We start from the raw sequence: 26940 nt of genomic DNA, 5'->3' as shown, positions 1-26940 counted from the left end.
TAAATTGGCAATCAAATTGCAAAGCTATTAATCAGAAGTAATTAAAATCTCTTAAAATTTTCAGCACATTTAAAGTATTTCATGATTACTTAAAAACTTATGCAACATTTTTAGCAGGAAATTGCAAATAAAACTTTTAATTTAATATGATATTACCTAAGAAAAGTAACACTTGAAATTTTCTGAAATTGTTTTCATAATGTTACAGATTCTGATTAATTTGTACAATAGAGCCCACCATAACCGAGTAGGTAAAAAACACTGAACATTAGTAGTTGGTCTTGGGCTTGTGCCTATCCAATGGGCTGGCTGTGAGAAGTTTTCTGGGTTTTATTCATGTGTCTAATACCTAAATAGGAGCCAGTTTCCCCAAAGGAAGTCCTCCCAGAAGGCATAAGTTGAGGAGATTGTCCTCGTGTTGTGGTGCTTTATTCCATCAAACCAACAAATTCCTAAAAGAACAGATTTTAAGCATCTAAAATTCAATCAATCTGCATTATGTTCATTACTTTAAAACTGCCTTATTGGAACCAACAAAATAAGAGTATTGCAGTATTAAATTGCAAAATAAAAGTAGTGCAGTATTTTATCCAAGTACTTATGAGCTCCTTATGCTCATCATTAGGGAATTTGAAGAAGGAAATTCTAAATTTAAATATTATTCATTTAATATCCAGCAATAAAACAACATATTAATCTTGGGAACCAAACCACATACTTGTATTAGGTGATTGTAATTAGTGTACTCCTTATCCAATGTTATCTGGAGAGATTGTTTGCATCTGGACTTCTACATAATTTTATGCGCTGACATTAGAAGAGATTTCCATATAAAAAAAATTTAGTTCTAAAATCCAAGAAATATTACATGTTTTACCTCTGGTATTAATGTCACACATCATAAGTAAAATATAAAAAATAAAGAGATAAAAGTAACTTTTCTGAGACAAAGGCAACTTTTATAAATAATGATTTCATTTTTACTGTTGATGTCACAATCCTACAAGTGTTTAATATAAATGTATAGGTTATCTAATCCATAAATCGTATGAAATAAAAATAAACACTTGTAGGATTTTCTGAACACCATATACACAGAATTTTAGCCAACAATATTGTTTAGTCACTCAAAATACTACTTTTACGTAGTTTCCATCTGATGCAAACTCTAGAAAAAAAAACAGTGAATACATTGATACGAGTTTTTTTTTACACATTAAAATATCACTTATTTATTGCAAGTTTAGAAAAGGAATATATATAAACCTCTTGGAAACCTTTATATATCCTTTTATTGACTTATCGTCTATCAATTCTATGGGAAATTTCTTATCAGCAAGCCATCATCGTATGAAATAAAAATAAATTTTTTAACTACCATAAGTAAACAAACATTGGACAGTATTATAAATTGTACTGTTAGGATATTCTCTCTTCTTGCAATTATTTAATTTCTTTGTTAAGATAATTTATGTTTGTTCTTGTCAAAGAGTAATTATTAAATGTTCTATGAATCCATGTACAACCGAGTTTAAATTGTTACTCAAACAGTAGCAAGAAAAAAATTAACAAAATATTTTCCATTGAATAAAAAAATTCCCAAAAATAATTCACTACAGGTATACCTCGTCTTATGTCGGTAATTGGTTCCAGGAGAGGCGATGTAAGTCGAATTTACTCGTGTAGTTACGACGTAAGTCGTAGTTTCGACTTATGTCGTAACTAAACGCCAATAATGGAGGAAACGCCAATAATGAGCACTTAAAGACCGCTAAATAAGATGACAACACAGAAACACAGATGTTTTCATGGTTCGTTCCCTAGGATTTATGATGATTATATTAACATTTACTGTAAATGTACATATTTTACAGGGTGACAATAATTAACCCGTACAAAGTTTGTAGCAATGCTGCACCTGAACTTTTTTACTGTCACCAATTTACATAATATTGTTTAATTTTCTATGATTTCCTGCCCGTGTAGATATACTTTCGATGTAATAAGGGTTAGTTCTTTATTTTTTTAATGGTGTCGAACAAATGTTGTGCAATTTTGGAGCTATTCCGGCAAGGAAAGCATTAATGTGAAATTGTTCGTCTGCTCGGTGTTTCAAAAATGACAGTCTCAGATGCAGTTCGGCGATTCAAGGAGCTTGGCCACAATGGTGACCGTCCCGGACGTAGAAGAAAGTGCACTGTCAACACGTCTAGGAACCGCAAGATCATCACAAAGCGAGTTGACTGACATGCGAAGGTCTCCATGAGAAAAATTGCTCGTGAGATCAGAATCAATCGCGAATTGGTGCGTTTAATGGCGAAAAAGGAACTTGTACTCAAGCCCTACAAGTTCCAAAAGGTTCAGCTCCTCACCGATGAAAACAAGTGCGTGAGACTCCAAAGATCCCGTTGACTCAAGCGTCGGGCCGCAGGTCGACAATGGGAGTGCATTCTCTTCACAGACGAGAAGCTTTTCTCCGTACAACCATAAAAACGACAGGAACTGGTCCGCGGGGACTCCTGGATGCTCAGCCGTCATCGAACATCACAAAATCCAATGTCAGTCATAGTTTGGGGCGGAATTTGTGCGAGCAGCAAGACACCCCTTGTTTTCGTCGATCAAGGGGCCAAAATCAATCAAGATGTGTACCACCATGACATTCTCGAGGCTGTGGTACTTCTGTGGGCTCAGCAGCATTTTGGCAGTGCGAAATGGACGTTTCAGCAGGACTCTGCGCCGACACACAGAGCGAAGAAGACTCAGGAGTGTGCAAGGCTCATTTTCCCAATTTCATCTTGTCTGCGGAATGGCCACCATAGTTGCCGAATCTGAACCCAATGGACTACAGTGTATGGTCTATTTTGGAGGCCAGGGCCTGTTGTAAGCGCTATGAAAGTTTGGAGTCGCTGAAGCAATCCTTGCGCTGGGAGTGAGACAAACTGTCTCCAGAAGAGCGCGGCCCATCGCTGAGAATTTCAAAACGCGTTTGGGGCTCTGCATCAAAGCAAAAGGAGGCCACTTTGAAACTGGCTGAATATCTGATTAATACATAAAGTATTGTCACTGTTATATGCTGTTGTTTTGCTAATTTTCATTTCTTTAATAAATTTACGATACAAAAAACTTGTACGGGTTAATTATTGTCACCCTGTAATATGATTTTATGTGCTTTCAACGCTTTTCTAGTGATATTACGACTTCAATGTTTATGGCGGACGGATTTAAAGTCGAATAAACTGACTTAAACTTGATTTTTATTTTTCCATATACTTTTTTGACAAACAACGTATAATCGGGAATGATGTAACTCGAGAGTGACGTAACTCGAGGTATACCTGTATAGTCATAAAAAACAACTCAAAATGAATTACTAATGTCAAACAAATATGAATCCATAGATGTAAAAGATTATATCTATAGATTTTGATAAAAAATAATCAGAATTATTTTAATATCTAATCATTGTTATATCTAGACAACTTTAGACATAACGATGATTAATAATAATTTATTTCAAAACTGTTAATAATAATCAGGCCCACACAAGACTTTAAAAGGGTGGTATTTAAAAAAGAAAAAAAAGCATTGTTCATTCATAACATAGTTTAACTTTTACAATATAGGTGTATGTAGTAACACAGTACAGTACACTAAAGAACTGAACAGGTAGAATATATATACTTAATATATTGTTTTATTAACATAGTAATATTCTTTCTGTTTGAACTGCCAAATGGGAGGGGTAGGGGAATCAAGAGCTCGTATGGGGCACAGGGGTAGAGCAGGCTCCTTTTGCCATTTTTTTGAATGAATGAAATATGTAAAAATGTTTCTATATTAATAAAAAGCAGTCTTAAGGATTTTATTTTTTGTTAGTAAAAATATTAATTTATAGGGGTAGAAACCACTATTAATGCCTAAATTTTCTCTAGGCCCCAGGAAAAATCCCCAGCTTCCCTCCTTCGACGACCCTGGAGGGGGGTTAAAACCTCCTGTGTGCACAGTCCTGAAATAAATTATTTTGAAAATTTAATAATCATTATATATCAAAAACAATTTGAAAAATATTACACAAAGGAAATCATCAAATGTATCATATCTACTATTTTTAAACTTACCTTCAATTCCTTCACTTCATTTGTCTCCTCAATACAATCTGCTACATAAGCAATTGTTGATACAATTGTTTCAATATTGTACACATCATTTTCTTTTTCAATTTCTTGATTTGTCTGTACTTTAACAGGAGGTTCAATTTGACTTAATATATTTGTTTTGTTAATAATATGACAACATTCCAATAACCCATCCTCAGAGTCAGTTTCTTCCTCTTCATAAATCACATCACTCACTAAGGAAGTCTCTTCTAAATTTATAAATGCATTCCGTAACGGTCTCTCAATAAAATGTCCATTAACTAACACTGAAATCTGTGCTGCTGACATAGCAATATCTTGAGTCTTCTGGTGACCAGAATTCTGTAAAACAATGTTTAATAAATACTTTTAAACATTAAGTTAAATTCTTTCTATTAATTTTCTATTGCTTGTGTCTACTAAAATCCTTTATCTACATTAACCCAGATTAATAATAATAAATCAAAACATGATAATAATGAATATACTATAGTTAATTATTTTTTGTTCTTTGGGACTGTCCATAAATTATATAATGCTATTTTTATACTTTTTAACTACCATCCCACCTTCTTGTAACCACTAGCGTGGTTGTGCTGGGGTTAACCAAATGCCACTCTGAAAGACAAAAATGGTGCTCTAAATAGTCTTCAAAGGCAAGTAGCATAAAAAATTACAAAATTAACTAATTTTTATATTACCAACTACATATATCTGTATATAATCATGATTTCCAAAAGTAAATTAAAAAATTTGTTTACCTCTGTTACAATTTACGCGCGCACGTGCATGACAATGCGCAAAGTGCACCCTGCTTCTCCACCATGGGACCAAAGAGTCGACATCATGTCAGTGATGATTAAGTCATCAGGTCTGACACCACTGTGTCTTTAAGAACAGACACAGTAACCTCAATGGCTGTTAAGTTTGTTTTCTTGCATGAGCAGTCACATGTAGGCACTTGGACTCAAGATGGAGAAGGTTTAAGAGACAACCGGTGGAAGAAGTGCACTCAACTACTAGATTAACATTAACAAATACCCATTATTAGGTAAGTAAATTATGTCCATGTACAAGAGTTCATAAGGCTTTATAAGAATTTGTAGCTAGTTTTATAAGAATCTCTGCAACATAGCTATTATCATTAATATTGTGAGTCCCTTACTGAGAGAGTTCACAATTGTTCGTAGGTGGATAAATACCTTGAGAAATTCAAGAAGATTGGTCCTTTTGTTAAATTGGAGGATCAGCGAATTGATGGTCCGCACAACTTTGTTCAGGATCATTCGACAAGTCAAACTGGAGCATTGATAGCAGTCCAGTAGGATTGAGAGGATAACTTGTTAGAATTGGTAGTAGGGTTTCTCATTTCTCGGTCTTTTGCTTGTCCCGGGATTATGGGATAAAAGTGAACTGTTTCCTGGGATCCTGGGACAAAATTAATTATTTTTAAGATATACAAAATATCATGAAATCAAATGATATAATTATTTTTTGTTTTTTAAAGTAATTTAATATGTTCTGCAACCTCCAAAATCATATTAATAATGCTGTGCAAGATATATATTAAAAATTACCTTTGAATTACGTAGAAATTTTCACAAATAGAAAAAATTTATTAAAGTTTGCTGGAAACTACATACAAACAAAAAATGACTTTGAATTGAGTTGAAAATTTAAAGAAAAATGAATTTAGATCAAACTTCTAACTTAGAAGGTAATTTTTGATTTTTTAAATAAAATATAATACAAAATATTGTAAATTTTTATAAGATTTTAAAAAGCAAAGATGGTCAATACTCCGATCACTCAATCTAATTCTTATTTTAGTAATGAAAAGTCTTGCTACCGAGAATGCCTTTACCGATTCAATTGATGTGATTGGAATCGTGTTTAATGCATTTAAGAGAAGACAAATATATGTGTTTTTCACCTGTATCCTGAAAGATTTCTAGTTTGTTTTTGAGATTGTAGTACTTCTTTTGTTCCCTAATATTCTTGATTTGTCTACCTCGACTACTTTAATAGAAACATCATAACCCAATAATTCGGCAGTTTGTTTGTCTTTAATAATCAGATTATGAAGAAAAACTTCATACTTGCTGACTTCGTACTCATTTGTATCCTTGCCCAATTTGCACAACTTGATGTTACGCAGTCATTGAAGCTACTGGGTATGGTTAAAAATTAAGACAGCATAAGTGCAATTATTCCAGATATTACTGGTAAAGAATTTTGAGAGTCCTGTCACAAATAAGCTACGTATTGATTATTGACCATTTGTGAAGTGCCATAACGAGTAAAAATTAAAAAAAAAAAACTAATAAGTAGGTTTAAAATTAATAAATACAAATGTATTCTGACAGTTTATGAGTTAATTATACTTTCTATTCACAAAATTTCCTCAACCTTAATGTAAAATAAGAAAAAAGTGAATTTTTAAGAAATTTGCGGGATTTCCCGGGTTAAAAAAACAACTGAGATCCCGTTTGAGAGACCCTAATTGGCAGGATGAGTGATGTATCCAAGATGAGTGGTGAACTCTGGAGATGAACAAACTCTCAATGCGGATGTACTCTCGAGATGAACGAACTCTGTGTCATCATTGGACATTTCTTTTTTATTTGGGAGTTCTCCCCTCTTTCTTCTCCTGCCCATTTTTGGTAATGACACATTCAATGTGTCACCTGGGAAAGGAAGTGACTCCAGCTAAAGATATGATCATATCCTCTGACAATTAAATTATTTTTTTGCTGGGAAAATTATACAACAAATAAATTTTGGAAAAATTTAATTTTTCACCCCCAAATTTTTCATCAAGTCTGGGCTCTCACACACACAACCAAAAACGAAAGCAAGCACTCTTCTAATTACTGGAGCTTAAGCTGCATGATGTTTCAGGCATGTTAATTCATGTCTGCTTTGAAAATGACTGCCTTCATTTATTATTTAAGATCTGATCATCAATCTACAAATATTTAATCAACTGTTAAGATCATTAACTGTTAACTTAAGAACAAATTTAGGTAAGAATTTTAATAGTTAATTTTATAACTTTATAAAGTTATTAGCGAGGTTGCAGCTGAAGTTTTCATCTCTGAAATGTGAACGTCGAATGTCGAGCGCCGCTTACAAAATAGTGGTGCTCAACGTTCGACATTCACGTTTTAGAAATGGCTAAAAAACTTCGGCCACAACATCACTATTAGTTATCAAAAGTCAACTTGGTGCAACAATTCTACACCAAAAGATCCAGGAGGAGATATGGGGGCAAGCCTCTTGGACCTCTCACTAAGGTCATCACCTGATAAACTCCTTTAAAAAGGGGTTTTTCAGGTGACACCCCCAGTGGGAGGCCTCATGTGTCCCATAAAATCATTATCTAGTCCAGCACTTTTTTGTTTATGAATATATATCTGTCGTTAACACACTGTCACACATATCCACTCCCAAAATTACACATCCTTTTTAATTGTACTAAGGAATAATACACAGTATGGAGTAATGAACATTACATTATTTTACTAATTACATGTATAACATACAAAGCAGTGGCAACAGTAATGGTTTGCTATGCAACACTTCAGAAACAAAAATGAATCATTCTGTTATCCAAGGGTTAAGATCCTAGCATTACATATTTTTGTAAACACCCCCAACCCCTTGTAACACATCATAAAAATTACCTGCATACCCATTCACCCACATCTGCATTATGTAATTTAATGACAGCTCCTCTTATATTAATAATTTACAAAATATTTCCTGTATTATTTAAAAAAAATAAAAATCAAAGTTGATTATATGATAAATAAATTAAATATTAAGTTCTCTAAAATAACATGATGCCAATATACAGTATTTTTTTTTTTAAGAATGTCTAACTAAAAAATGTTGTATTTATATCATCTGAAAGTTAATTATTGATAAAAATTAAGAAATTAATTTAGAATAATTTAATTTAAACTTACAAGATGAGACACTTCTATGGCATTTGAATCATCAGAAATTCCAGTACTTGTAATGTTTACCATTATATCACCAGATATTTCCAGTTCTCGGACTTTCTGCAAAGAATCTCTTTCTGTGCCGAAATCTGCAGAACACACTAGTCCCAGTTGCAGATGCATCCCAGATCACATAAAACAGTAAAAGAATAATTAGTGAAATGTACTTCAGTAGAATATAAGCATTATATAAGAATCTGAGAGGGAGAAATGTAAGAAAAGCTTACAATTAATTACATTACTCAAAAAAAAAAATTTTTTTTGTGGTTTATTTGAACTTACTCAAGTTGGATTTTGTTATTTATTAGTTTAGTTTATAAGATATGACAATATCAACACTATCTTTATGTTAAATCATTCCATTTAGTAATGCAATGCAATTTATTCTAGTACTAACTTTTTTGAGAGAAAATTATACTACTCACCTTTATAAGAGAAATATAAGAAATCTACATTTACTAATCCTATGTTTATTAAAGAAATTCTTTGCACAGCACCACCATCTAGACTTTTTCTCCCTATGTATGAAATAAAACAAATGATCTTTCTAAATTAGCATCTGATAAGTCTATAATAAATTTGACTGTCTTCTGTGATTGGAATGTAAGCCACAACATGCCAACAATCTGCACATTACATTCAAATACATGGATTAAGATGTCTATCCTATGCTGTCTCAGGGAATAATATGTATTTGTTGCCAGAAGCATTAATCATGTTTATTTGCATCATCACAAAACACTGTGGGGGGTCCTGTGTTCTAGGTGAATTTTTCTGAAAACTTCCACTTCCACAGAATATGAATTGAATTGTTTATCCACAGGAGCATTAGAGAAAAATGATAATAGGATCAATGAAATATTCAATTGGATAGGATAACTGAGATGACGTGATTTCAATATCCACACAGTTTTTACTTCGTTAGTTTATCTCAAAATTATTTTTAGAAATGTTAGAAATTATTCCGGCTGACTATTGACATTGCAAGGGAAAATGAAATTCTCTTTCAATGTCTTTTTAAGTTAACACATGCAATCCCGATTTGGAGACAAACAGGCAAGAAGTGGGCAGCCCTCGCCTACATGTGATAAGTTAAATTATCTTTAGATGATATAATGCAGACTTTCAAGAAGTGTCAGACAACATCCAAAATTGAAATAGTCAATAGAAACTATGCCAGAAACATATCCAGGATGCTGACAAGATTGCAAAAAATATCCTAACTTCTCTTTGGATAAATGATGAAAACAATACAGAAATGACTGGAGAAGATTGATGAATTATGAAATTACAGATTTCATCACCACAAAGCTCAAAAATGTCAAGAAAACCAAAAAAAGACAGAACAACCCACAAAATGAAGCAAATTTTTAGTGGAATAGACTTGCACTCTGAAAAAACTAAAGTGTTTCCACCAGAACTTGACCAAGACATTAACTATCAAATATAATGGATGTGTCTTTTTGCCCAATTGAGATGCATATTAATGGAAAGATCACTTTTCTCCTTTCATGAAACAATTGCAATTTTATATTTTCATTATATAGCTTAAGCAATTAAAAGTTGGAATTGGTCATATTTTGCATCCTGTATTTCTGGCAGTCCTGTCCATTAACATATTTTTGTATATTCTTATATAATAATTATTAGTGTATAAATTTATTTAAATTTTATAATAATTTTATATTTAGTACAAAATTCTTATTTTCTTCATTTTTGAATGTTTGCAACTGAAAACAATGGTGGTGATGTATTTTCTGATAAAGATATAAAGGGATAATTCAGATATTTGTAATGGTGACAATTTATATTCTTACCAGTAACAATGCACTGTAAACTATACACAGTGTGGGGGCTTCATTTGTTCAATACTGCATAGAGTTTGCTATACAGTATATCATTATAGCACCACGTATTACAATGGCTAGTGTGCGCCAACCTTAATGATTCAATTATATAGCTAAAAGTGAGTTTTAATACACATTAAAGAAAATATATAGGGATGGCGTTAATCTGTTTAGCAATCAAACGAAAGGCCACACACAAACACAAAACTATTCTATGATACTGAAGTCTTGAGCTAACTAATGAATTCACTTTAATCGTTACAAGAAAGTAAAATGGTTTTTAATTTAAATCAAATAAATTTGTCAAAATACTAGTTAATTCCTTTTATTAAATAAATTATTACTTTAATAACAGTTCACAAATGATTCTGCAGTATGTTAAAATTACAGTATGGCCACTCATAGCAAAAAAAATCTTTGATGAATAAATAAATAATTGTTGCTGGAACAGGGTTAGAACTCTTTAAAACTAGTTAGAATTACTTTACTCCAGTTTAAGAAGCTTATTATACTGTAGAAGTTTTTTAATTTTCAGAGGATGTTGGACTAACTAATAGTTTGCAATTGTCCAATAATAATCTGGCATGCAGTATTTTTGGGCTGCAATTTGAAAAAATTGTGGATCTATAAATTTCCACTGTTGACCATCTGTCTATCCGTCACAATTCACTATTGTAAATATGCGATATTTACAATAGTGTCGAGATATAATATAAATCCAAGATCGGCACAGCTGTTGAATTGAAAGGTTAATCTTGAGAATGGTGTTAGACAGACAAAAATCAAGACCAGATATGGAAAGCTTAGGAGCAGCAGGCCCAGATCAACTATGTATGAACTTCTGCTTTGTATGTAATTTGGAAATGTGATGTGCCAAAGACTTCTGGTCGAAATTAAGATAAAGGTGGGGGTGAAGACGTGCACATTGTTACATATCAAGAGGTTAACCTTGGGACAGAGAAAAATAATGCAATTTTGTTATAAGACTGTCAGGTAATACGTTATCACACATTTTATACCAACTGAACTGGTACAAAATGTACAGTAATATTTGCAAGTTTAGACTGCATATAACTTATTGAATTTTACAAATATGCAAAAATGTTGATAATCCATCACCATTCTGGGTTATAGGTGATTAACAAACTTCTAATGAACTATTGATATTAATTTTACAATCAAGAAACAAAAGCCTACAATAAGACCCAAATCTACACTTGTATACTGGATTTGTGAGTGAATAAATACGAAATATATATCATTAAACAATCAAAAATTAAATGATTTGCAAATATGTATAAAAATAAATGACAAATAAATATTGCATAATTGTTTATATCCCCGATTAATTTGGATTGAATGTCTAATTATAATTGAAAACATGATTTACAATACCTATCTGTTATGTGCTATCTTAAAGAAAGCTCAATATATAAACAGAAAATGTAATATGTTACAAAATTAAAAAAACCATGTCAATTAAATATTTTGACAGATTAAGAAATAAGGTAACTTACTAGAATGAAAATGCTGACAATTTATTTAAATTTTATAATTTTTTCAAAATTTATCAAAATATATGATATACGAACTTACATTAATGCAGAAAATACATTAAGACATTGATTTTTGTTTATGAAGTAGACTTACTCAAACCTGATTTTGTTTTAATTGAAATATCATTAATTAACACAAATACAGAATAAATTCTTTATAAAAAAAATAATAATAATTAAATTTAATGCAAATTCATTAATTTATTTTCCTTAAGTCATGTTGTTAATTTTATATACATTTTCAAAAAATTACAAAAAATTTTTTATTTAAAATGAATACTAAAAACTTTAAATATTTTATAACAAAGTTATAAAAAAAGTAATTCCGCTTTAATCTTGTCTTTTTGTTTCATTATTAAATGCACAATTCACTTGCAAAATTAACATTCTGGTAATTTTTAACAACATTCCATAAATGGAATATTGCAATATCAGAGCACCAAAACCTTTGTAAAGCCCAGCGGCACCCTCTTCTTGTACAATTGTATGAAAGCAGTCGAAAACACCCTGATAGGTTGAGATGACTGGCGTAACTGATGTTCCGGTGTCAAGATTATCAATAATAGTTCTTGTCCCTTGCAAGTACAACCTAAATAAAGAAAAATATATTGATATTTACTTTCTAAAGACAATATTTATAGTGCTATGAAAAAATTTTAATATCTAAAAATTTCACACTTTAAAAATTTGAAAAAATAAAAATTATTAGGATTATTTCTATACTAAAATTGAAAAGTTTTGTTATTTCATTAACATCAGTTACATATAATGCTTTGGAGTACTTTGTCAACAATGCATTATACTAATCAGATCAAGGACTTGTTAATATAAGATGTGGATTTGCTTTTATATAGGAATGCTCTACAAGTTCCCCCAATAAGTGCATAATGAATTTCTATTGTGTATACTTTTGCAAATTTTTGGGAGTTATTCTAGTAATTTTGGTAGAATGAAAATATATTTTGTTCCTATAAAAATTATCCAGTCATTTCCTCCAACAGTTTATATGTTGGAGTTATATAACAAAGTACACTTCATAAATTTGGCATTCTGTAAAATAAGGAAAAATATTAAATATTGTTAATTCTAATTCAAACAGAAAATAAAACAAACTGATGCAAATTTAAAATAGTGAAATAAAAAATATTTATTTATCTGTCTTATTTAACACTTTTCTTTTAAAAATGATTCTAATTCTACACAAAAAATATTTTATTAAACGGCAAGTAATAATGTTCTAAATCATCATTAACATGGCTCGAATTTTTAATGTTAACTTTAAAAAGCAATTCATAATTATTCTACAAGTCACATTTAAGTATCACTTTTCATCATAATAAAAATTTTAATAGCACTTCAGATTATTTTTTTGCCCAAAATATGATTTTAGAATAAATAAGTTTTCCAATTGCATTTTCATTTTAAAAAAATAAAATAATCACAAAACTTGTGATTGTTTACTAAAAAAAATAAAGTTCTTGTATATTAATGTCTCTAATTCAAAACTTGTTCAGTAGACTATCTTACAGCATAAAATAAAGTTATAAATCAAAAATTCAATACTTCTGTCATTAATGAAATATATACAGTACGCTAATTTTAAAAGAATTCTAATATAAAAGTTAATACTGTAATAAAATTTATAATGTAGAAGAGCAGAGTCGTTTACCGACAGAATAAAAAAAATAAAATTGTACAAAATTAATAAATATTGTTTACTATCAATTATGTATATTTTTCTTAGAAATTTTTAAACTTTTAAATAAGAGAAAATAGATGATGGAATAAAGATTATTTTCTGACTCATACAATGAAAATTATTATTGGTTGATGATGATGATAAAGTTGACAAATAATTTCATAAATACACTAAAAATTATAGCACTGTATTGGAATAATCCTAATTACATAAAAATTTTTTATAATAAACAAGAATCATCAATATCAGAATGATGATAATGACTATTATTAAGAAGCAATTTAAAATTTCTAAATTAAAAATCAGCCTGTATATACAAAGTTTTGATAGATACAGAAAATCCTTGTTAGTTCAAAATTCAAGGGATGAAATAATCAAGACTTCGAATTATCCGAGATTACATATTTCTGTACAATATGCCAAATGCTATGTAAATGATGTAATTTATTGTGCATACAGAATATGGCTACATATAGAGAATGCTGTTTTCATTAATTAATAATTAATAACAGTAATAATATAAACAAACTGCAGGTAAACAGCACATGTCCAGTGAGAACTCGCAGGTTGCCAGATAATTTTTATAAAATGTAAAGCAGAATTCCTCAAAATGTAGCCCAAATTATTTTTAAAGTGGACAAAATAATAGTATGTTGCCAAATGCAATAGCCTAAAGCCCTACAAACATCTCAATCTGTTACTTGTAGCCCAATCTTGCAATCCCAAAAACAAGCCATGTTTTATGAAATAAAAAAAAAGTTGTCCATGGGTAAAGGTGACATCTGAAAATGTGTTACTGTAACAGGAAAGTCATATTGACCAAATTTGAGTTGTTCTTGATCTTTTATTTTCTTATAACCTGGAAGCACTTCAATTTAAATGAATGAGTTAATGCAGGCACATTACAGTTCGGACAGAATTTTCACTTTGAGTTACGTAGTAGCCATATTTCAAACTAATCAAATTACAAAAATACAGTTACAAATAAATGGGATTTCGAACTATCTCAGTTCAAATTAAACAAAGATTTCCTGTACCCATAAATTTAAACTTTGTTGTTTAAATTCTGACAGTTTGTACTTTGACTATTTATTATGTAACTTATTCTAATCTTCGTTTCAGCAATTTTCTTAATTATAATTAAAAATTACTCTCAATTATATTTGAGTTTATTTCTTAAAAATCTTTCAACAAATCAGGAATCTTCTATTTAAAAAACAAATTTTCTTAATTAAAATTATGTGTAATTTGTGTTAAAACCACCTGGTTAAGTAAAAATGCATTTTGAATGTTCCTGAAAAAGTTTTTAGAACATTTGTAGTGCTTCGTGACTATGTATTTTTGTGTTTTGTTTTTTCCCTCGACCCCTTCCTTTTTGTTCATGATACCACCTTTTTCCAGTTCACATTATGTTGGCAGCCAGATTGGCCAGTGGAGGTCACATGGGGAGGATATCTGTTTGGCACGGTATAAAAGGTTATGATATGCATGTGGTAGGGACCTTTTTTCCCTCTTGCTTTGTTCTGGCTACCTGTGAACAATACAAGATCGAGGCAATGAGCATGAGAAGACTAAGGATCGGGAAAGAGGCCAATGGGATAGCAATCTGTTTCCATCCAACCAAGGACACTTTAACGTCGAGATAGAACATACTCAAGGAAAAGAAGATCGGTGGGAGAATCACCTGAACATATTAGTTTTCTTTTTCATTGTTTATACACGGTAAAAAAAAGTGTTACGAGTAGGTTTACTTTTTTTTGTGTGTGTTATGCGCCTTTCAATTTTTTGTCACATGGAAAGAGCCCCCTGAAAGGAGAGTAGGAAAGAGAGGGAAATGTGAAAAAGTGTGAAATATTATATTGTTATTAGTTGTGCATTGGAAATTGTCAATTGTGTGATAGTTCATGTTCTATGTATATATTGTGATTTGTCAACGGGAAAGGATTAAAACCCAGTATATTTGTCAAGCCGACTTGTTCGTTTTTTTTTTTTTTGGTCTAGTCCTGCAGACCTTGTTCTACGGGGCATTCTACACATTCCTCTTCAGTTTCTCCAGTATACTAAAATTTTAAATATATAAATGTCCATGTTATTGATTATGAAGATTAATTTGTCAACATCTTTTTATTCTCTCTTTGTTGAAAGATTAAGAAATAAACTCAAATATGTGTAATTTTTAGTTATGTAAATTATTATAACGAAAAGAATAAACCCTTCTGTATTCAAAAAATATTTATTTAATAACTTTAAGTTAGAATTTAAGAAAATAAATATAATAATTTTATTTACATAAATTTTTTTAGTAATATTAACAATATATAAATACCTGTGAAGAACTGTTTCTGATGGATATAAAACCACATCTGCAACAAGATTCCCAGCAAAAGCTGCAGTGATTTGACACATTTGTTGATCAACTGCATAAAATCCTCCTTTATTAGCTATTCCTAACTAAATAAACACGCAAATTAAAATCTAAAGGATTTTAAAAAAAAATCTTTTAAAATATTAAAATACTTTAATTTTAAATAAAACTCATGGTTTCATTTAATTGTTGTTGAAAAGTTATAGTTAATCCCAATGTAGCAAAAATATTCATAGCAACAATAATAAAATGTTGAGATCAGGAACGGCTAAGAAATTAACAACGGTAAAACTAATACATGAAATATGATCCAGACAGTAGATGGAAAAGATCTGTTTTATAAGATTTGCATCTGACCTTATTGATAACAAAACAGAACAGAGTATGAAGAGTTTCTCTGCTGTGATACAAGACAAATATGATCGCCAATGCCAAAAGTGATTGAAAGCTTTTCTGATAGTTCCAACTTAAGAGTTATCTGAAGTCTGTTTTAGCACAAGCGTACGATTTGTTGTTCTATAAACAATGACTGAGAATATGCTCATTTTCAAGATATAAATGGGCTATAGAACTCAATATATAATAAAAAAAATTTCATTTTATATATATGTAGTTTAAAAAAACTAACTAACTGCATCATTTTACAAAACAGACTAATAGAATACAAGACAAAAACTAAATAATTTTAAAATGAAATCTGCAGGAAAAGGATTCACTGTAAGGTAACATACCTAGTACTATCATGTCATTATATAATCTGGTAATACATCTAGATGAAAAGTCAAACTTATTTCTGTTTATTAAAACATGTCTTTGAAATACATTAGTAATTTTCAAAAGCATCAGTAAAACATTTAATAAAATTATTTTAAGTTCAAATTATATTTATATGCTTTGTAATATATTTTTACTCTAACAGAACACACTATTTTTCATTCTAAAAACATTACGTTTCCAAAACATTACTTTTTATTAAAACATTAATTTGTTATCAAAGTAAAATGAACAAAATTACATACTAAATCTTTATACAATTTATAAGTTTTTTTTTGTATTTTGGTCTTATTTTTAATGCTTTCTTAATTTATAAGAGATTTTACTTTTTAAAATCAAATTACATCAAAATATTTATCAATTTTCTATGATGCATTAAGTTTTTTTCCTCTTCTTTATTTTAAACTATCACCTCAACTTCATTATGAATTATGTTGCTTATATAAAATATAAATGAGTGTTACAATATCCTCAAATTGAATGTAATTAAGTAATGGCTATTTACAATATCTCCATAAAAATATTTGTCAACTGAACAAAAGTAGCCTAAATATTCTCTCCCCATTTTTCTCGTTATATAAGGAATTAAGTTTTCTTTTAAGTGTGGCAGAATATGAAAAAAAAAATGATTAGAAATACAGTCAAACCTGTTTTTATGCAGTTGATAGGGACCACATAAAAAAAGTCTCACATAGAAAATAACTCAAAACCGTATGAAATAGAATTTATTGACAACAGATGTCAGCACTTGACTGGCATCGTCCTTGTCTATCGTCTGTTTTACATATTTTTGTCCAGGTGGTGTTTTGTTGACTTAAAAAATAATTTATTTCATTTTTTGCATATTCATGCAATAATATTACTATAAGTTCATTTATGCTATAATAAGTTCATTTATGCTATAATAAGTCAACGTGAGACATGATAAATCGCACGAGACTAGTCACCAACTATACCACACAAAAAAAAACGCATAAAAAATCACATAAATAAAAAATCGCACAAAAAAAGACCGCATAAAAACAGGTTTGACTGTATAGTAAGAATTAGTAGTTATAAACATTGATTGCATAAATAAAGTTCTGACATTCAGTGTTAATATATTTAAAACCAACAAAATATACAAAAACATAAAAGTACTTTCAACAGATTAATCAATTTGTACAACCCAAGCCTACCTTATGCAGAGTACTCTAATGACAGGGGACTCTTATGAACTCATACAGAGTGAGGTGTTTATCAGATTGTTCTGTACATCTTTAAGAGCTATGTTACTACAAAATCAGGGACCATGGCAAGGATGCTAGCATGCCCTCTCAAAGAATGCCAAAGGAATATAAGATAGGGCAAACAGACTACTGAACTATCCAAACTTAGTATCTAATTTTGATCCTCATTGGGCCATATGATTCCTCAAACAGTGCAAAAATCAACAAGAAAAAGAATCTAGCAAGAGTGGCTTCAAGAACGTCAATAACTTCAAAATTATACATTTTTGAAGTTAAGTCATTAATTGAATTATGATCTTACACGTGAAGAGCCTGCATAACTCATAAATGGAGGCATAGAGTGTAAACAGATGTGCTGTAATAGAAATATACAAACAAGAGATTCATTTTTAATGCACCACAGCTTTCGCTGAATGATGAAGTCAATTTAAACGTGTAATTAATAATTAAAATATAATTTTTGTACATTTGTATTCAATCAGTGCGCCACTGAAAATCATCCCGCGTGCCATAGGTTGCCGACCCGTGGTGTAGAATATAGCAAGGCCAACGACTTATTTCAAAAACAAAAATGGTTCTTCTCAAATGCTCTAGTCAGGAGTGCTTGTACCAATATGTAACTGGGCTGCCACTACCACCCATGCTGTGGTTACCTGTTGGGGGTCTTGGATAAACAATGTGGTTGTTCGGTATCAATCGTATTAGTGCAGAAAAAAGTGTATGTTTGGGAGGGGGCGCGTATGTAACGTGTTTGATAGGTGCTGGAGGGAGAAAGGGTAGATGGCGTCTACGTATTACACATTGTGATGACGATTTGTACCTGTCCAGTTTGTATTGATTCAGTTTATATTAAAGATAACTAAGAGACTTTAAGCTTCGTTTTATCATCTGTCCGGAAACATTGCGAAGGCTCATTGACATAATTTGGTCCGTCGAGGCGGATTCTGGTGTGGTTGGCGAGGGTTAAGCCTAATACAGACAGCAGCTATTTCATCCATCGACATCCAGCCGGATACCCGAAAACTTAAACAGTGAGTACCGTTTAATTGTTTCTTGGACGACGATCAATACGACCACGTGAATAGTATAGGCATTTCGGATACATTGGGAATTGGAGGACATCTTAAGGCATAACGAGCATTCAAGATGGAGGCACTCTTAAACCGAAGGAAGGTACTAAAGGGACGGGTAACCAGGATTGAAAATATATTAGAGGAACATGGAGTTCAACCTCTCGGTGAGGTAACGGCACAACTATATCTTAAAAAATTAAACACGTTATCGGACGAAATCGATCAGTTACAACAAGACATTAGTGGAGAATGTTTGGAAGACGAATTTGAGGTACATGATGCTCAATATAACACACTAATTGGTCGCGTGGAAGCCATGACTATTCGACTCATGACTGTTGAACAAAATTCAACAACCATAAGTTCAGTACCCAACAGTGCGACTGGAACAGAAGTTAAACTTCCAAGATTGGAACTCCCGGTTTTTAACGGCAAGTACGACGAATGGCTCTCCTTCCGCGATTTATTCACAGCAACTGTTCATAATAATTCTACACTATCTAGTGCCCAAAAACTCCAATATTTGAAATCCTCAGTACGACAGGACGCCGCTTTATTGATTCAATCCATCCCCATCACGGATGGAAACTATCAGGAAGCTTGGGATACATTGTTAAAAAGATACAATCACAATCGTGAGATAATTGATTCGTACATTCAGAAGTTATTCAAGCAACCCAACATTGCACATGAATCAGCCACTGCGTTACGACACTTACTAGATACAACTAATGAGTGTATTCGTGCACTAAAGGTATTAAAGCAACCTGTACAACATTGGGACTCTATTCTGCTGTATATCCTCAGAGAAAAAATGGATCAAGAATCTCGTAGACAATGGGAACTTGCTCAGAAGGACGCAGAAGAACCAACATTTAAAAACATAACCTCTTTTTTAGAACAACGAGCTAGAGCACTGGCTGTTTCCCAACCCAATATTCATTCTGACCAATCAAGGCCAACATCCAGACTTCGTCAGTTTTCACAGTCCAAGCAAATATCTGCTGCAGCACACCATGGTATTGTGCAGCCAGCATGTCCCATATGTCATGGCCCACATTCAGTTTTCAAGTGTTCGACATTTTTGGGCGCATCGGTGAACGAACGGAGAGATCTAGTTAAGAAGCATGAGTTATGCTACAACTGCTTGAAGCTTGGACATCCGGCAACAAAGTGTAAAGCAGGTCACTGCAAAAAATGTTCACATAAACATAACACCCTTATACATCAAGATGGCCCACATGACAGTGCAACAACCTCCAGCAGGGTTGTAGAACCAGAAGTCATGTCACACATGTCAAAGCAATCAAGTGGGCATAGACAAGTATTGCTATCCACTGCTGTCATTCAAGTGAGGAACTTTCAAGGAGAACTACAACCATGTCGGGCTCTATTGGATTCTGCCTCTCAAACAAGTTTTATTACTGAACGTTGTGCTCAGCAACTTAGACTGAAGCGGAAACCATCTAACGTAACTATTTCAGGAATTAATTCTACCGGTATTAGCACCGCGTCCAGTAGTTTATGCATTAACATAAGGGTTACCTCAAGCAATTCAGAGGATATTTGTGTAGAAACACTAATTACTCCAAATGTGACAACAAACTTGCCGAATTTCCACTGTGACCCGTCCAATTGGGCACATATAAAGGGACTTCAATTGGCGGACCCAACCTTTCATAAACCAGGCACAATCGATATACTTTTAGGTGCAGATGTTTACAATGAGGTTATTTGTCCAGGGCAGTGCAAGGGACCACCAGGAACTCCTAGCGCATTGAACACAGTATTTGGTTGGGTACTATCAGGACCAATAGGTTTGAACCAACCACCAGTTTCAGTCAAGGTTCATCACTGTAGTATTAATAATCAGCTAAAAAAATTCTGGGAATTGGAAGAACTGCCTGAAATAAGACATTTAACAACACAGGAACAACTGTGTGAAACCATTTTTTATAGTACACATTCACGTGATTCAACCGGCAGGTATGTGGTTCGTCTCCCTTTCAAAAACTCCACACACAGGCTTGGAGAGTCAAGAAAGACGGCCATTAGACGGTTTCAACAACTAGAACACAGGCTACAAGGGAACAACAATCTGTATAATCAATATAAATCTTTTTTGGATGAATATTTATCCTTGGGACATATGGAAGCAATTAGACAGGAGGAAATCCAGCTCAACCCTTCAAGGACATATTATCTTCCCCATCATGCAGTGTTCAAAGACACAAGTACTACAACCAAGCTTCGGGTTGTTTTTGATGCATCGGCTAAAACTACCACAGGACACTCACTCAATGATGAGCTTCTGGTTGGACCAAGAATACAGGATGAGTTACTCAGTTTGTTAATTCGGTTTCGGTTTCCTGTTGTTGCGATGGTAGCAGATCTTGAAAAAATGTACCGGCAGATTTGGATACATCCAGATGACAGAGATTTTCAAAGAATCATTTGGAGGAACCATCCAACCGAGCCTCTTAAGGATTATCGATTATTAACAGTCACCTACGGTACGGCTTCAGCACCATATCTAGCTACCAAGGTCCTCCAACAATTGGCTAAGGACGAGGGTGCAAGGTTTCCATTGGCAGCTACAGTGCTCACTCAAGACTTTTATGTTGACGACCTAATGACAGGGGCTAACTCAACAGAAGAAGCCCTTAGACTTCAAGCAGAACTCATTCAACTGACACAACAGGGTGGGTTTAATCTTCGGAAGTGGGTGTCAAATCACCCATTGATACTAGATGCAATTTCACCAGAACTAAGAGAGATTCAACTCCCATTTCAAATAGATAATGAGAAGTCAGTCAAGACGTTAGGTCTTCAGTGGCATCCTGCAACTGATCACCTTTCCTTCACTGCAACCACCTTACCAGAACACATCAATAGTACTAAACGAACAATCTTGTCAGATATTGCAAGGATCTTTGATCCGCTTGGCTTACTTGCACCAGTAACTATTCGCGCAAAATTGATGCTCCAAGAACTTTGGCAGCTCAAATCAGACTGGGATGATCACTTACCGAGAGACCTTGAGAAAAGATGGCAGGCATTTCGAGACCAATTGGATCAAATTAGAACTATCAAGATCCAACGTTGTGTTGGTCAGTCAAGTATCGAAGACATTAGTTTACACGGCTTTTGTGATGCCTCTGAAAGGGCGTTTGCGGCAGCGGTTTATTTGAGGACTATGGCTCATAATAAGGGTAGTCAAGTTTATCTCATAGCGGCAAAAACGAGAGTTGCACCCTTGAAAACAACCAGTTTGCCTAGACTGGAGCTATGTGGAGCTGTTCTTCTGGCAAGACTGATCAGAACAATTCAATCCTCCCTAAGGAGACCCATCACCGAAGTTCATGCCTGGTCAGACTCTACGATCACACTTTCTTGGTTATCATCGTCTCCACAACGTTGGAAAACATTTGTTGCCAATCGAGTTGCGGAAGTTCAAACTACTATTCCCAACGCCAAATGGCATCACATTTCTAGCGAAGAAAATCCAGCGGACTGTGCTTCCCGAGGGATTTCAGCAACTGAGTTACTATCTCAGTCACTTTGGTGGCATGGCCCTCATTGGCTTCTTGACACTCAATTCCCAGAAACAAATCCTGCGTTATGTAATAGTGCAGAATGTGCTGTCGAAGAAAGGAAGATCCATACCATTGTGGCTCACACTCGAATGGATGAGTCATTATTGACCACGTTTTCATCATTGTCTAAGCTAAAAAGAGTCACAGCATTCGTACACAGATTTATCAACAATTGTCGTCTTCCTGCTACTGCACGTCAGATAGGTCCTATATCAAAGCAAGAATTAGATTCAGCTCTCTTATATTGGGTTAAGGTGATCCAGCACAACAGCTTCGGCCCAGAGATTGAGGCATTAAGGAATAACAAACCGCTTCCAAGCAAGGGTAAAGTAACACAATTACATCCCTATCTTGACCACAACGGAATTCTCAGGGTGGGCGGAAGACTTAGATATGCGAAGATAACTCCTGATCAAGCACACCCCATCTTGTTATCACATCGTAACAAGCTTGTACAGTTACTCATAGACATGGAGCATAAGAGATTACTACATGGAGGTCTCCAACTAGTGATGTCAACCTTACAACAACGTTTTTGGATAATTGGAGCCCGGGACGCCATTCGACATCACATAAGACGATGCATTCCGTGCGTGAGACAACGTGCAGAAACTGCCCAACAACTTATGGGTGATTTACCGCCAATGCGGGTGAATCCAGCGCGTCCTTTCCTTAAGTGCGGAGTCGACTTTGCAGGCCCCTTTCAACTTCGCCTCATCAAGGGTCGAGGTCAACATTCATTCAAGTCATACTTAGCAGTGTTTGTGTGTTTTGTCACTCGAGCTGTTCATCTTGAACTAGTCAGTGCATTGACAACAGATGCATTCTTAGCAGCTCTCAAGCAGTTTGTAGCTCGACGAGGAAAATGCTCTGATATTTTCAGTGACTGTGGTACCAATTTTATTGGAGCAGATCGAGAACTCAAAAAATTCATCAATTACGTTTCAATCAGGCAACATACAAATGAGATATACAACTGGCTTGCCAACGAAGGCATTTCACGGCACTTCAGCCCTCCTGCAGCCCCTCACTTTGGAGGTCTGTGGGAGGCTGGAGTAAGGTCAGTGAAATACCATCTAAAAAGGGTACTTGGACCTCATCGACTGACTTACGAGGAAATGGAAACACTGTTGTGTCAAATTGAAGCCTGCTTAAACTCCAGACCACTCACAGCTCTTAGCAGTGATCCTAATGATCTCACAGTTCTCACACCAGGACACTTCATTATTGGCGATTCCCTTTCAGCAATTCCTGAGCCAGATCTCACTAGCATCAATTCTAACCGCCTTTCTCGATGGCAGCTAGGCCAACAGATGTTGCAACATTTCTGGAGACGGTGGAAACGTGAATATCTTGCAAGGCTACAACAACGACCTAAATGGGCAGCCAAAAGGGAGAACATCAAGATTGGTGAGTTAGTGTTACTCAAGGAGGACGATCTGCCACCCACAAAATGGAAGATGGCAAGAGTTTGTGAACTTCATCCTGGAGAGGACAATTGTGTACGGGTCGTGACAGTCAAATTGGCATCCGGTCAACAGCTCAAGCGACCTATTGTGAAGATATGCCCACTTCCTCTTGATTAACTGATTAGTAACACTGGTCTTGTAACCGCGTCACATTGAAACTGTTATTTCAAGGTGGGCGGGATGTTCGGTATCAATCGTATTAGTTCAGAAAAAAGTGTATGTTTGCGCAGGGGGCGCGGATGTAACGGCTTACGATTGGTTCTGGAGGGAAGAAAGGGAGATGGCGTCTACGTATTACATGTTGTGATGACGATTTGTACCTGTCCAGTTTGTATTGATTCAGTTTATATTAAAGATAACTAAGAGACTTTAAGCTTCGTTGTATCATCTGTTCAGAAACATTGCGAAGGCTCACTGACAGTGGTATTCTACTGCGAAAACTTTGAGAAAATCAATGCATTTATCAACAAACTTCCTCCTGGCAATTCTGCGGCCATTGACAGTGTCAAGAAACTGGTCACTGATCCAGTAGTGACCACAGAGCTCTACTCCATGCATTCATACAAGTTATTGGTGGATAAAATCAACGAGATGAAAAGACATGGAACTGAAATGCAGAATCAGTGGAATGTTGTAAGTCAGGCGCATGATGTATGGATGGTTTTGTCCTGGACAAACTCTGATCTAGTTTATCAAAATATCCCTATTTGAAAAATATTTTGGATTGCACTGAACTAGCATTCAGAGTAAAAATGAAACATGCCCCTTAGTCTCGGTCAATGCAGAAAGATCTTTTCCCCCTATATAAAGACATTCTATCCTCCAAAACAAGAAAACTTCACTTTTAAGAAACATTGAGATGGTTACTGTTGTAAATTACAATGCTCATCTTTATGTGTAAATTGCAATAAACAACTATGTACTTTGTAAATATACTTCTTGTTGGTTCTTGTCTTAATAATAAAGCATTTAAAAGCACCCAAACTAGTACCAAATCCATTCTAAAAAGGCACCCAAAAATCTGAACTTTATAACTAATAAATTTGTATATGACGATTATACACACAATTCAGTTTATAGAAATTTGTCATTATTTAATGTAATTTCCATGTATTTTGTGATGATTTTATCTCCAGTATTGAATTTTCTATATATAGATACTAACATGCTCAATTATGTTTGCTCAAAAACTGCAATTCTCATTGAATTTTTGTAACTGATCCTTTATTATGTTCAAATTCAAATTGACTCTCTTCAAATTTAACTGTTCCATTTTTTAAATGAAAGAAAAAAAGACCATTCAATTTTCAAACTCTACATTCATGAAAGCAACAGAAATAACTATTATCGAAAGCATTTGCATGTTTTTTCTATGTATGTTGGTTTTAAATATATTAACACCAAAAGTCAGAACTTTATTCATGTCTGGTGTAATTTTAAACTCTCATTTCAAACAGTGATTGTATGATAATGTTGCCAGATGTCTGAACCAAATATAACCAGTGGAAGTACAAAATCCATTACATCCTGCCACAGACTATTTTAAAAATCACCACCCATCCCATAATGGTATTATAAATACTAATGCCACATGAACTACTGGATCAAACTATAACAAGGTTCATTTCAATGATTAGATATACTGTAATTTGGCTATAGATTATCATTAGATGGAGGTCTAACTGCCTAATAAGGTTTTGAAATACATTTTAAAATTTAATAATTTTAAAACGTATTTCAAAAACTAATAAATTTATATTTACTGATTATACTGTGTATATTCCCAATAGAATTAATTTTGTTGAGCTCAGTTCACAACTTGAGCTTAACAAAATTACAAAACTATCACATTCCACAATAATTTAATACAAAGTCCAAAATCATCAGTGTGAATGGAAAATCATTACATCTAGCAATGCTGTTATATATAATCATAAAGTGATAATATTTTTTTTTCATGCTTTCAATTAATGGAAAAATGTATTGGAAAGTGAAGATTTAAAAGTATGATCACAACAGCATCATTAATACATGACACTAATTGCAAAAACAATTCCCTAAATTTCAATTTCTCTAAGAATTAAAAGATTCAGGCCTATGGCATGTTACATATGAATATATTTTCCATATTTGGCTAGAGAAACTACCTTATAGTAGTTTTAACTTTTAAAATTTAATATTTTTGAAATTATAAAAATATATAAATGTTCATTTAATTTAAAATTTGTATTAATTTACACATCAAAAGAAAATAGAAAAATTAACTATAATATAAACAATAATATATATATTATTTCAAATTATTATTTACCTTTTCTTGTCTCCTCTTCAAATTTACAGTTAATATCCAACTTAAAACAGATTTGACTAATGAGGAAATAGTATAATTTAAGATACCATGCAAAGCAGTAGGTACTATCAAAAACCATATTGGCAACATTCTTGCAGACTGCGGAGTTCCCCAACGAAAAACTCTGCATAATCCTTCTTTCAGACAATCCAAAACACCAGGTTTTTCACTAGCAATTTCACTCTAATAAAACAGGAAAGAAAGTATTTAACTTTTAAAAAAGTTTTATATTTTAATTAGAAGAATATTAATAATGTTTGGAATATTTACATTAATTCAGATGTCATTTTTTTAATAATAAGTAAATTCAATATCCTACTAATATCAATATTTGTTTTGCTACCTACTCTATGTCATATATAATATGAAGTGTACGCACTTGAACTGTTTCAACCAAACTTGAATAGAAAAATGGTGTTAGGAAAGCATACGTACATCTGAAATAATTAAACAGAGTTTAATCGTAAATATTTATGAAATGTTTTAAGATATATTTTATAAATACCCTTTTAAAATCAAATGCTGCGACAGTTGTTTAAGGGAACTATGCCAAGTCACTTCTCTAAAAAATGTTAATCAGTTTTGATTAATATACATATAAGCTCATTATTAAAACTATAATCAGTTATTTCAAATGACAAAATTTAACATGTTAAGTTTAAAGTGATTTTGAAAACTGTATAAGCTATCATCACTAGTACAAAACTATTAATTTCTGTTTTTGATGCAGAAAAATTTAATTACAGTAGAGCATTGATTATCCAAATCAATTGGGGACTGCGGTTGTTCGGAAAATCAATTTTTCAGATAACTGATTATTATAATGTATTTTTTCGTAC

General features: G+C 32.9%; 2 protein-coding genes across 3 annotated transcripts in view; both read right to left on the bottom strand.

Annotated features, from left to right (window-relative positions):
- Positions 1-3676: 3676 nt before the first annotated feature.
- On the bottom strand, positions 3677-8357 carry LOC136984273 (uncharacterized). The gene is made up of 3 exons (XM_067281188.1): positions 8108-8357; positions 4119-4478; positions 3677-4006 (listed from the first exon to the last, which is right to left on the bottom strand). Exons 1-3 carry the CDS (start codon positions 8264-8266, stop codon positions 3983-3985), a joined length of 543 nt encoding a protein of 180 aa, XP_067137289.1. The 5' UTR covers positions 8267-8357; the 3' UTR covers positions 3677-3982.
- Positions 8358-11732: 3375 nt separating this feature from the next.
- Positions 11733-26940, bottom strand: part of LOC136984274 (mitochondrial outer membrane protein SLC25A46-like) — a 32772-nt gene continuing 17564 nt past the window's right edge. For both annotated transcript variants that reach the window (XM_067281189.1, XM_067281190.1), the window contains 5 exons: positions 26607-26663; positions 26481-26538; positions 26063-26284; positions 15572-15696; positions 11733-12135 (listed from right to left, as the gene is read on the bottom strand). In XM_067281189.1, the coding sequence (XP_067137290.1) occupies positions 11877-12135; positions 15572-15696; positions 26063-26284; positions 26481-26538; positions 26607-26663 (721 nt within the window). In that variant the 3' untranslated portion in view covers positions 11733-11876. The remainder of the gene's footprint in view (positions 12136-15571; positions 15697-26062; positions 26285-26480; positions 26539-26606; positions 26664-26940) is intronic.

The sequence above is a fragment of the Centruroides vittatus genome, unplaced genomic scaffold, assembly GCF_030686945.1.
Source record: "Centruroides vittatus isolate TY-2023 unplaced genomic scaffold, ASM3068694v2 contig_911, whole genome shotgun sequence".
NCBI lineage: Eukaryota > Metazoa > Arthropoda > Arachnida > Scorpiones > Buthidae > Centruroides > Centruroides vittatus.
Note: the sequence above shows the minus strand (reverse complement) of the source record. Positions and strands in the feature narration are given on the sequence as shown.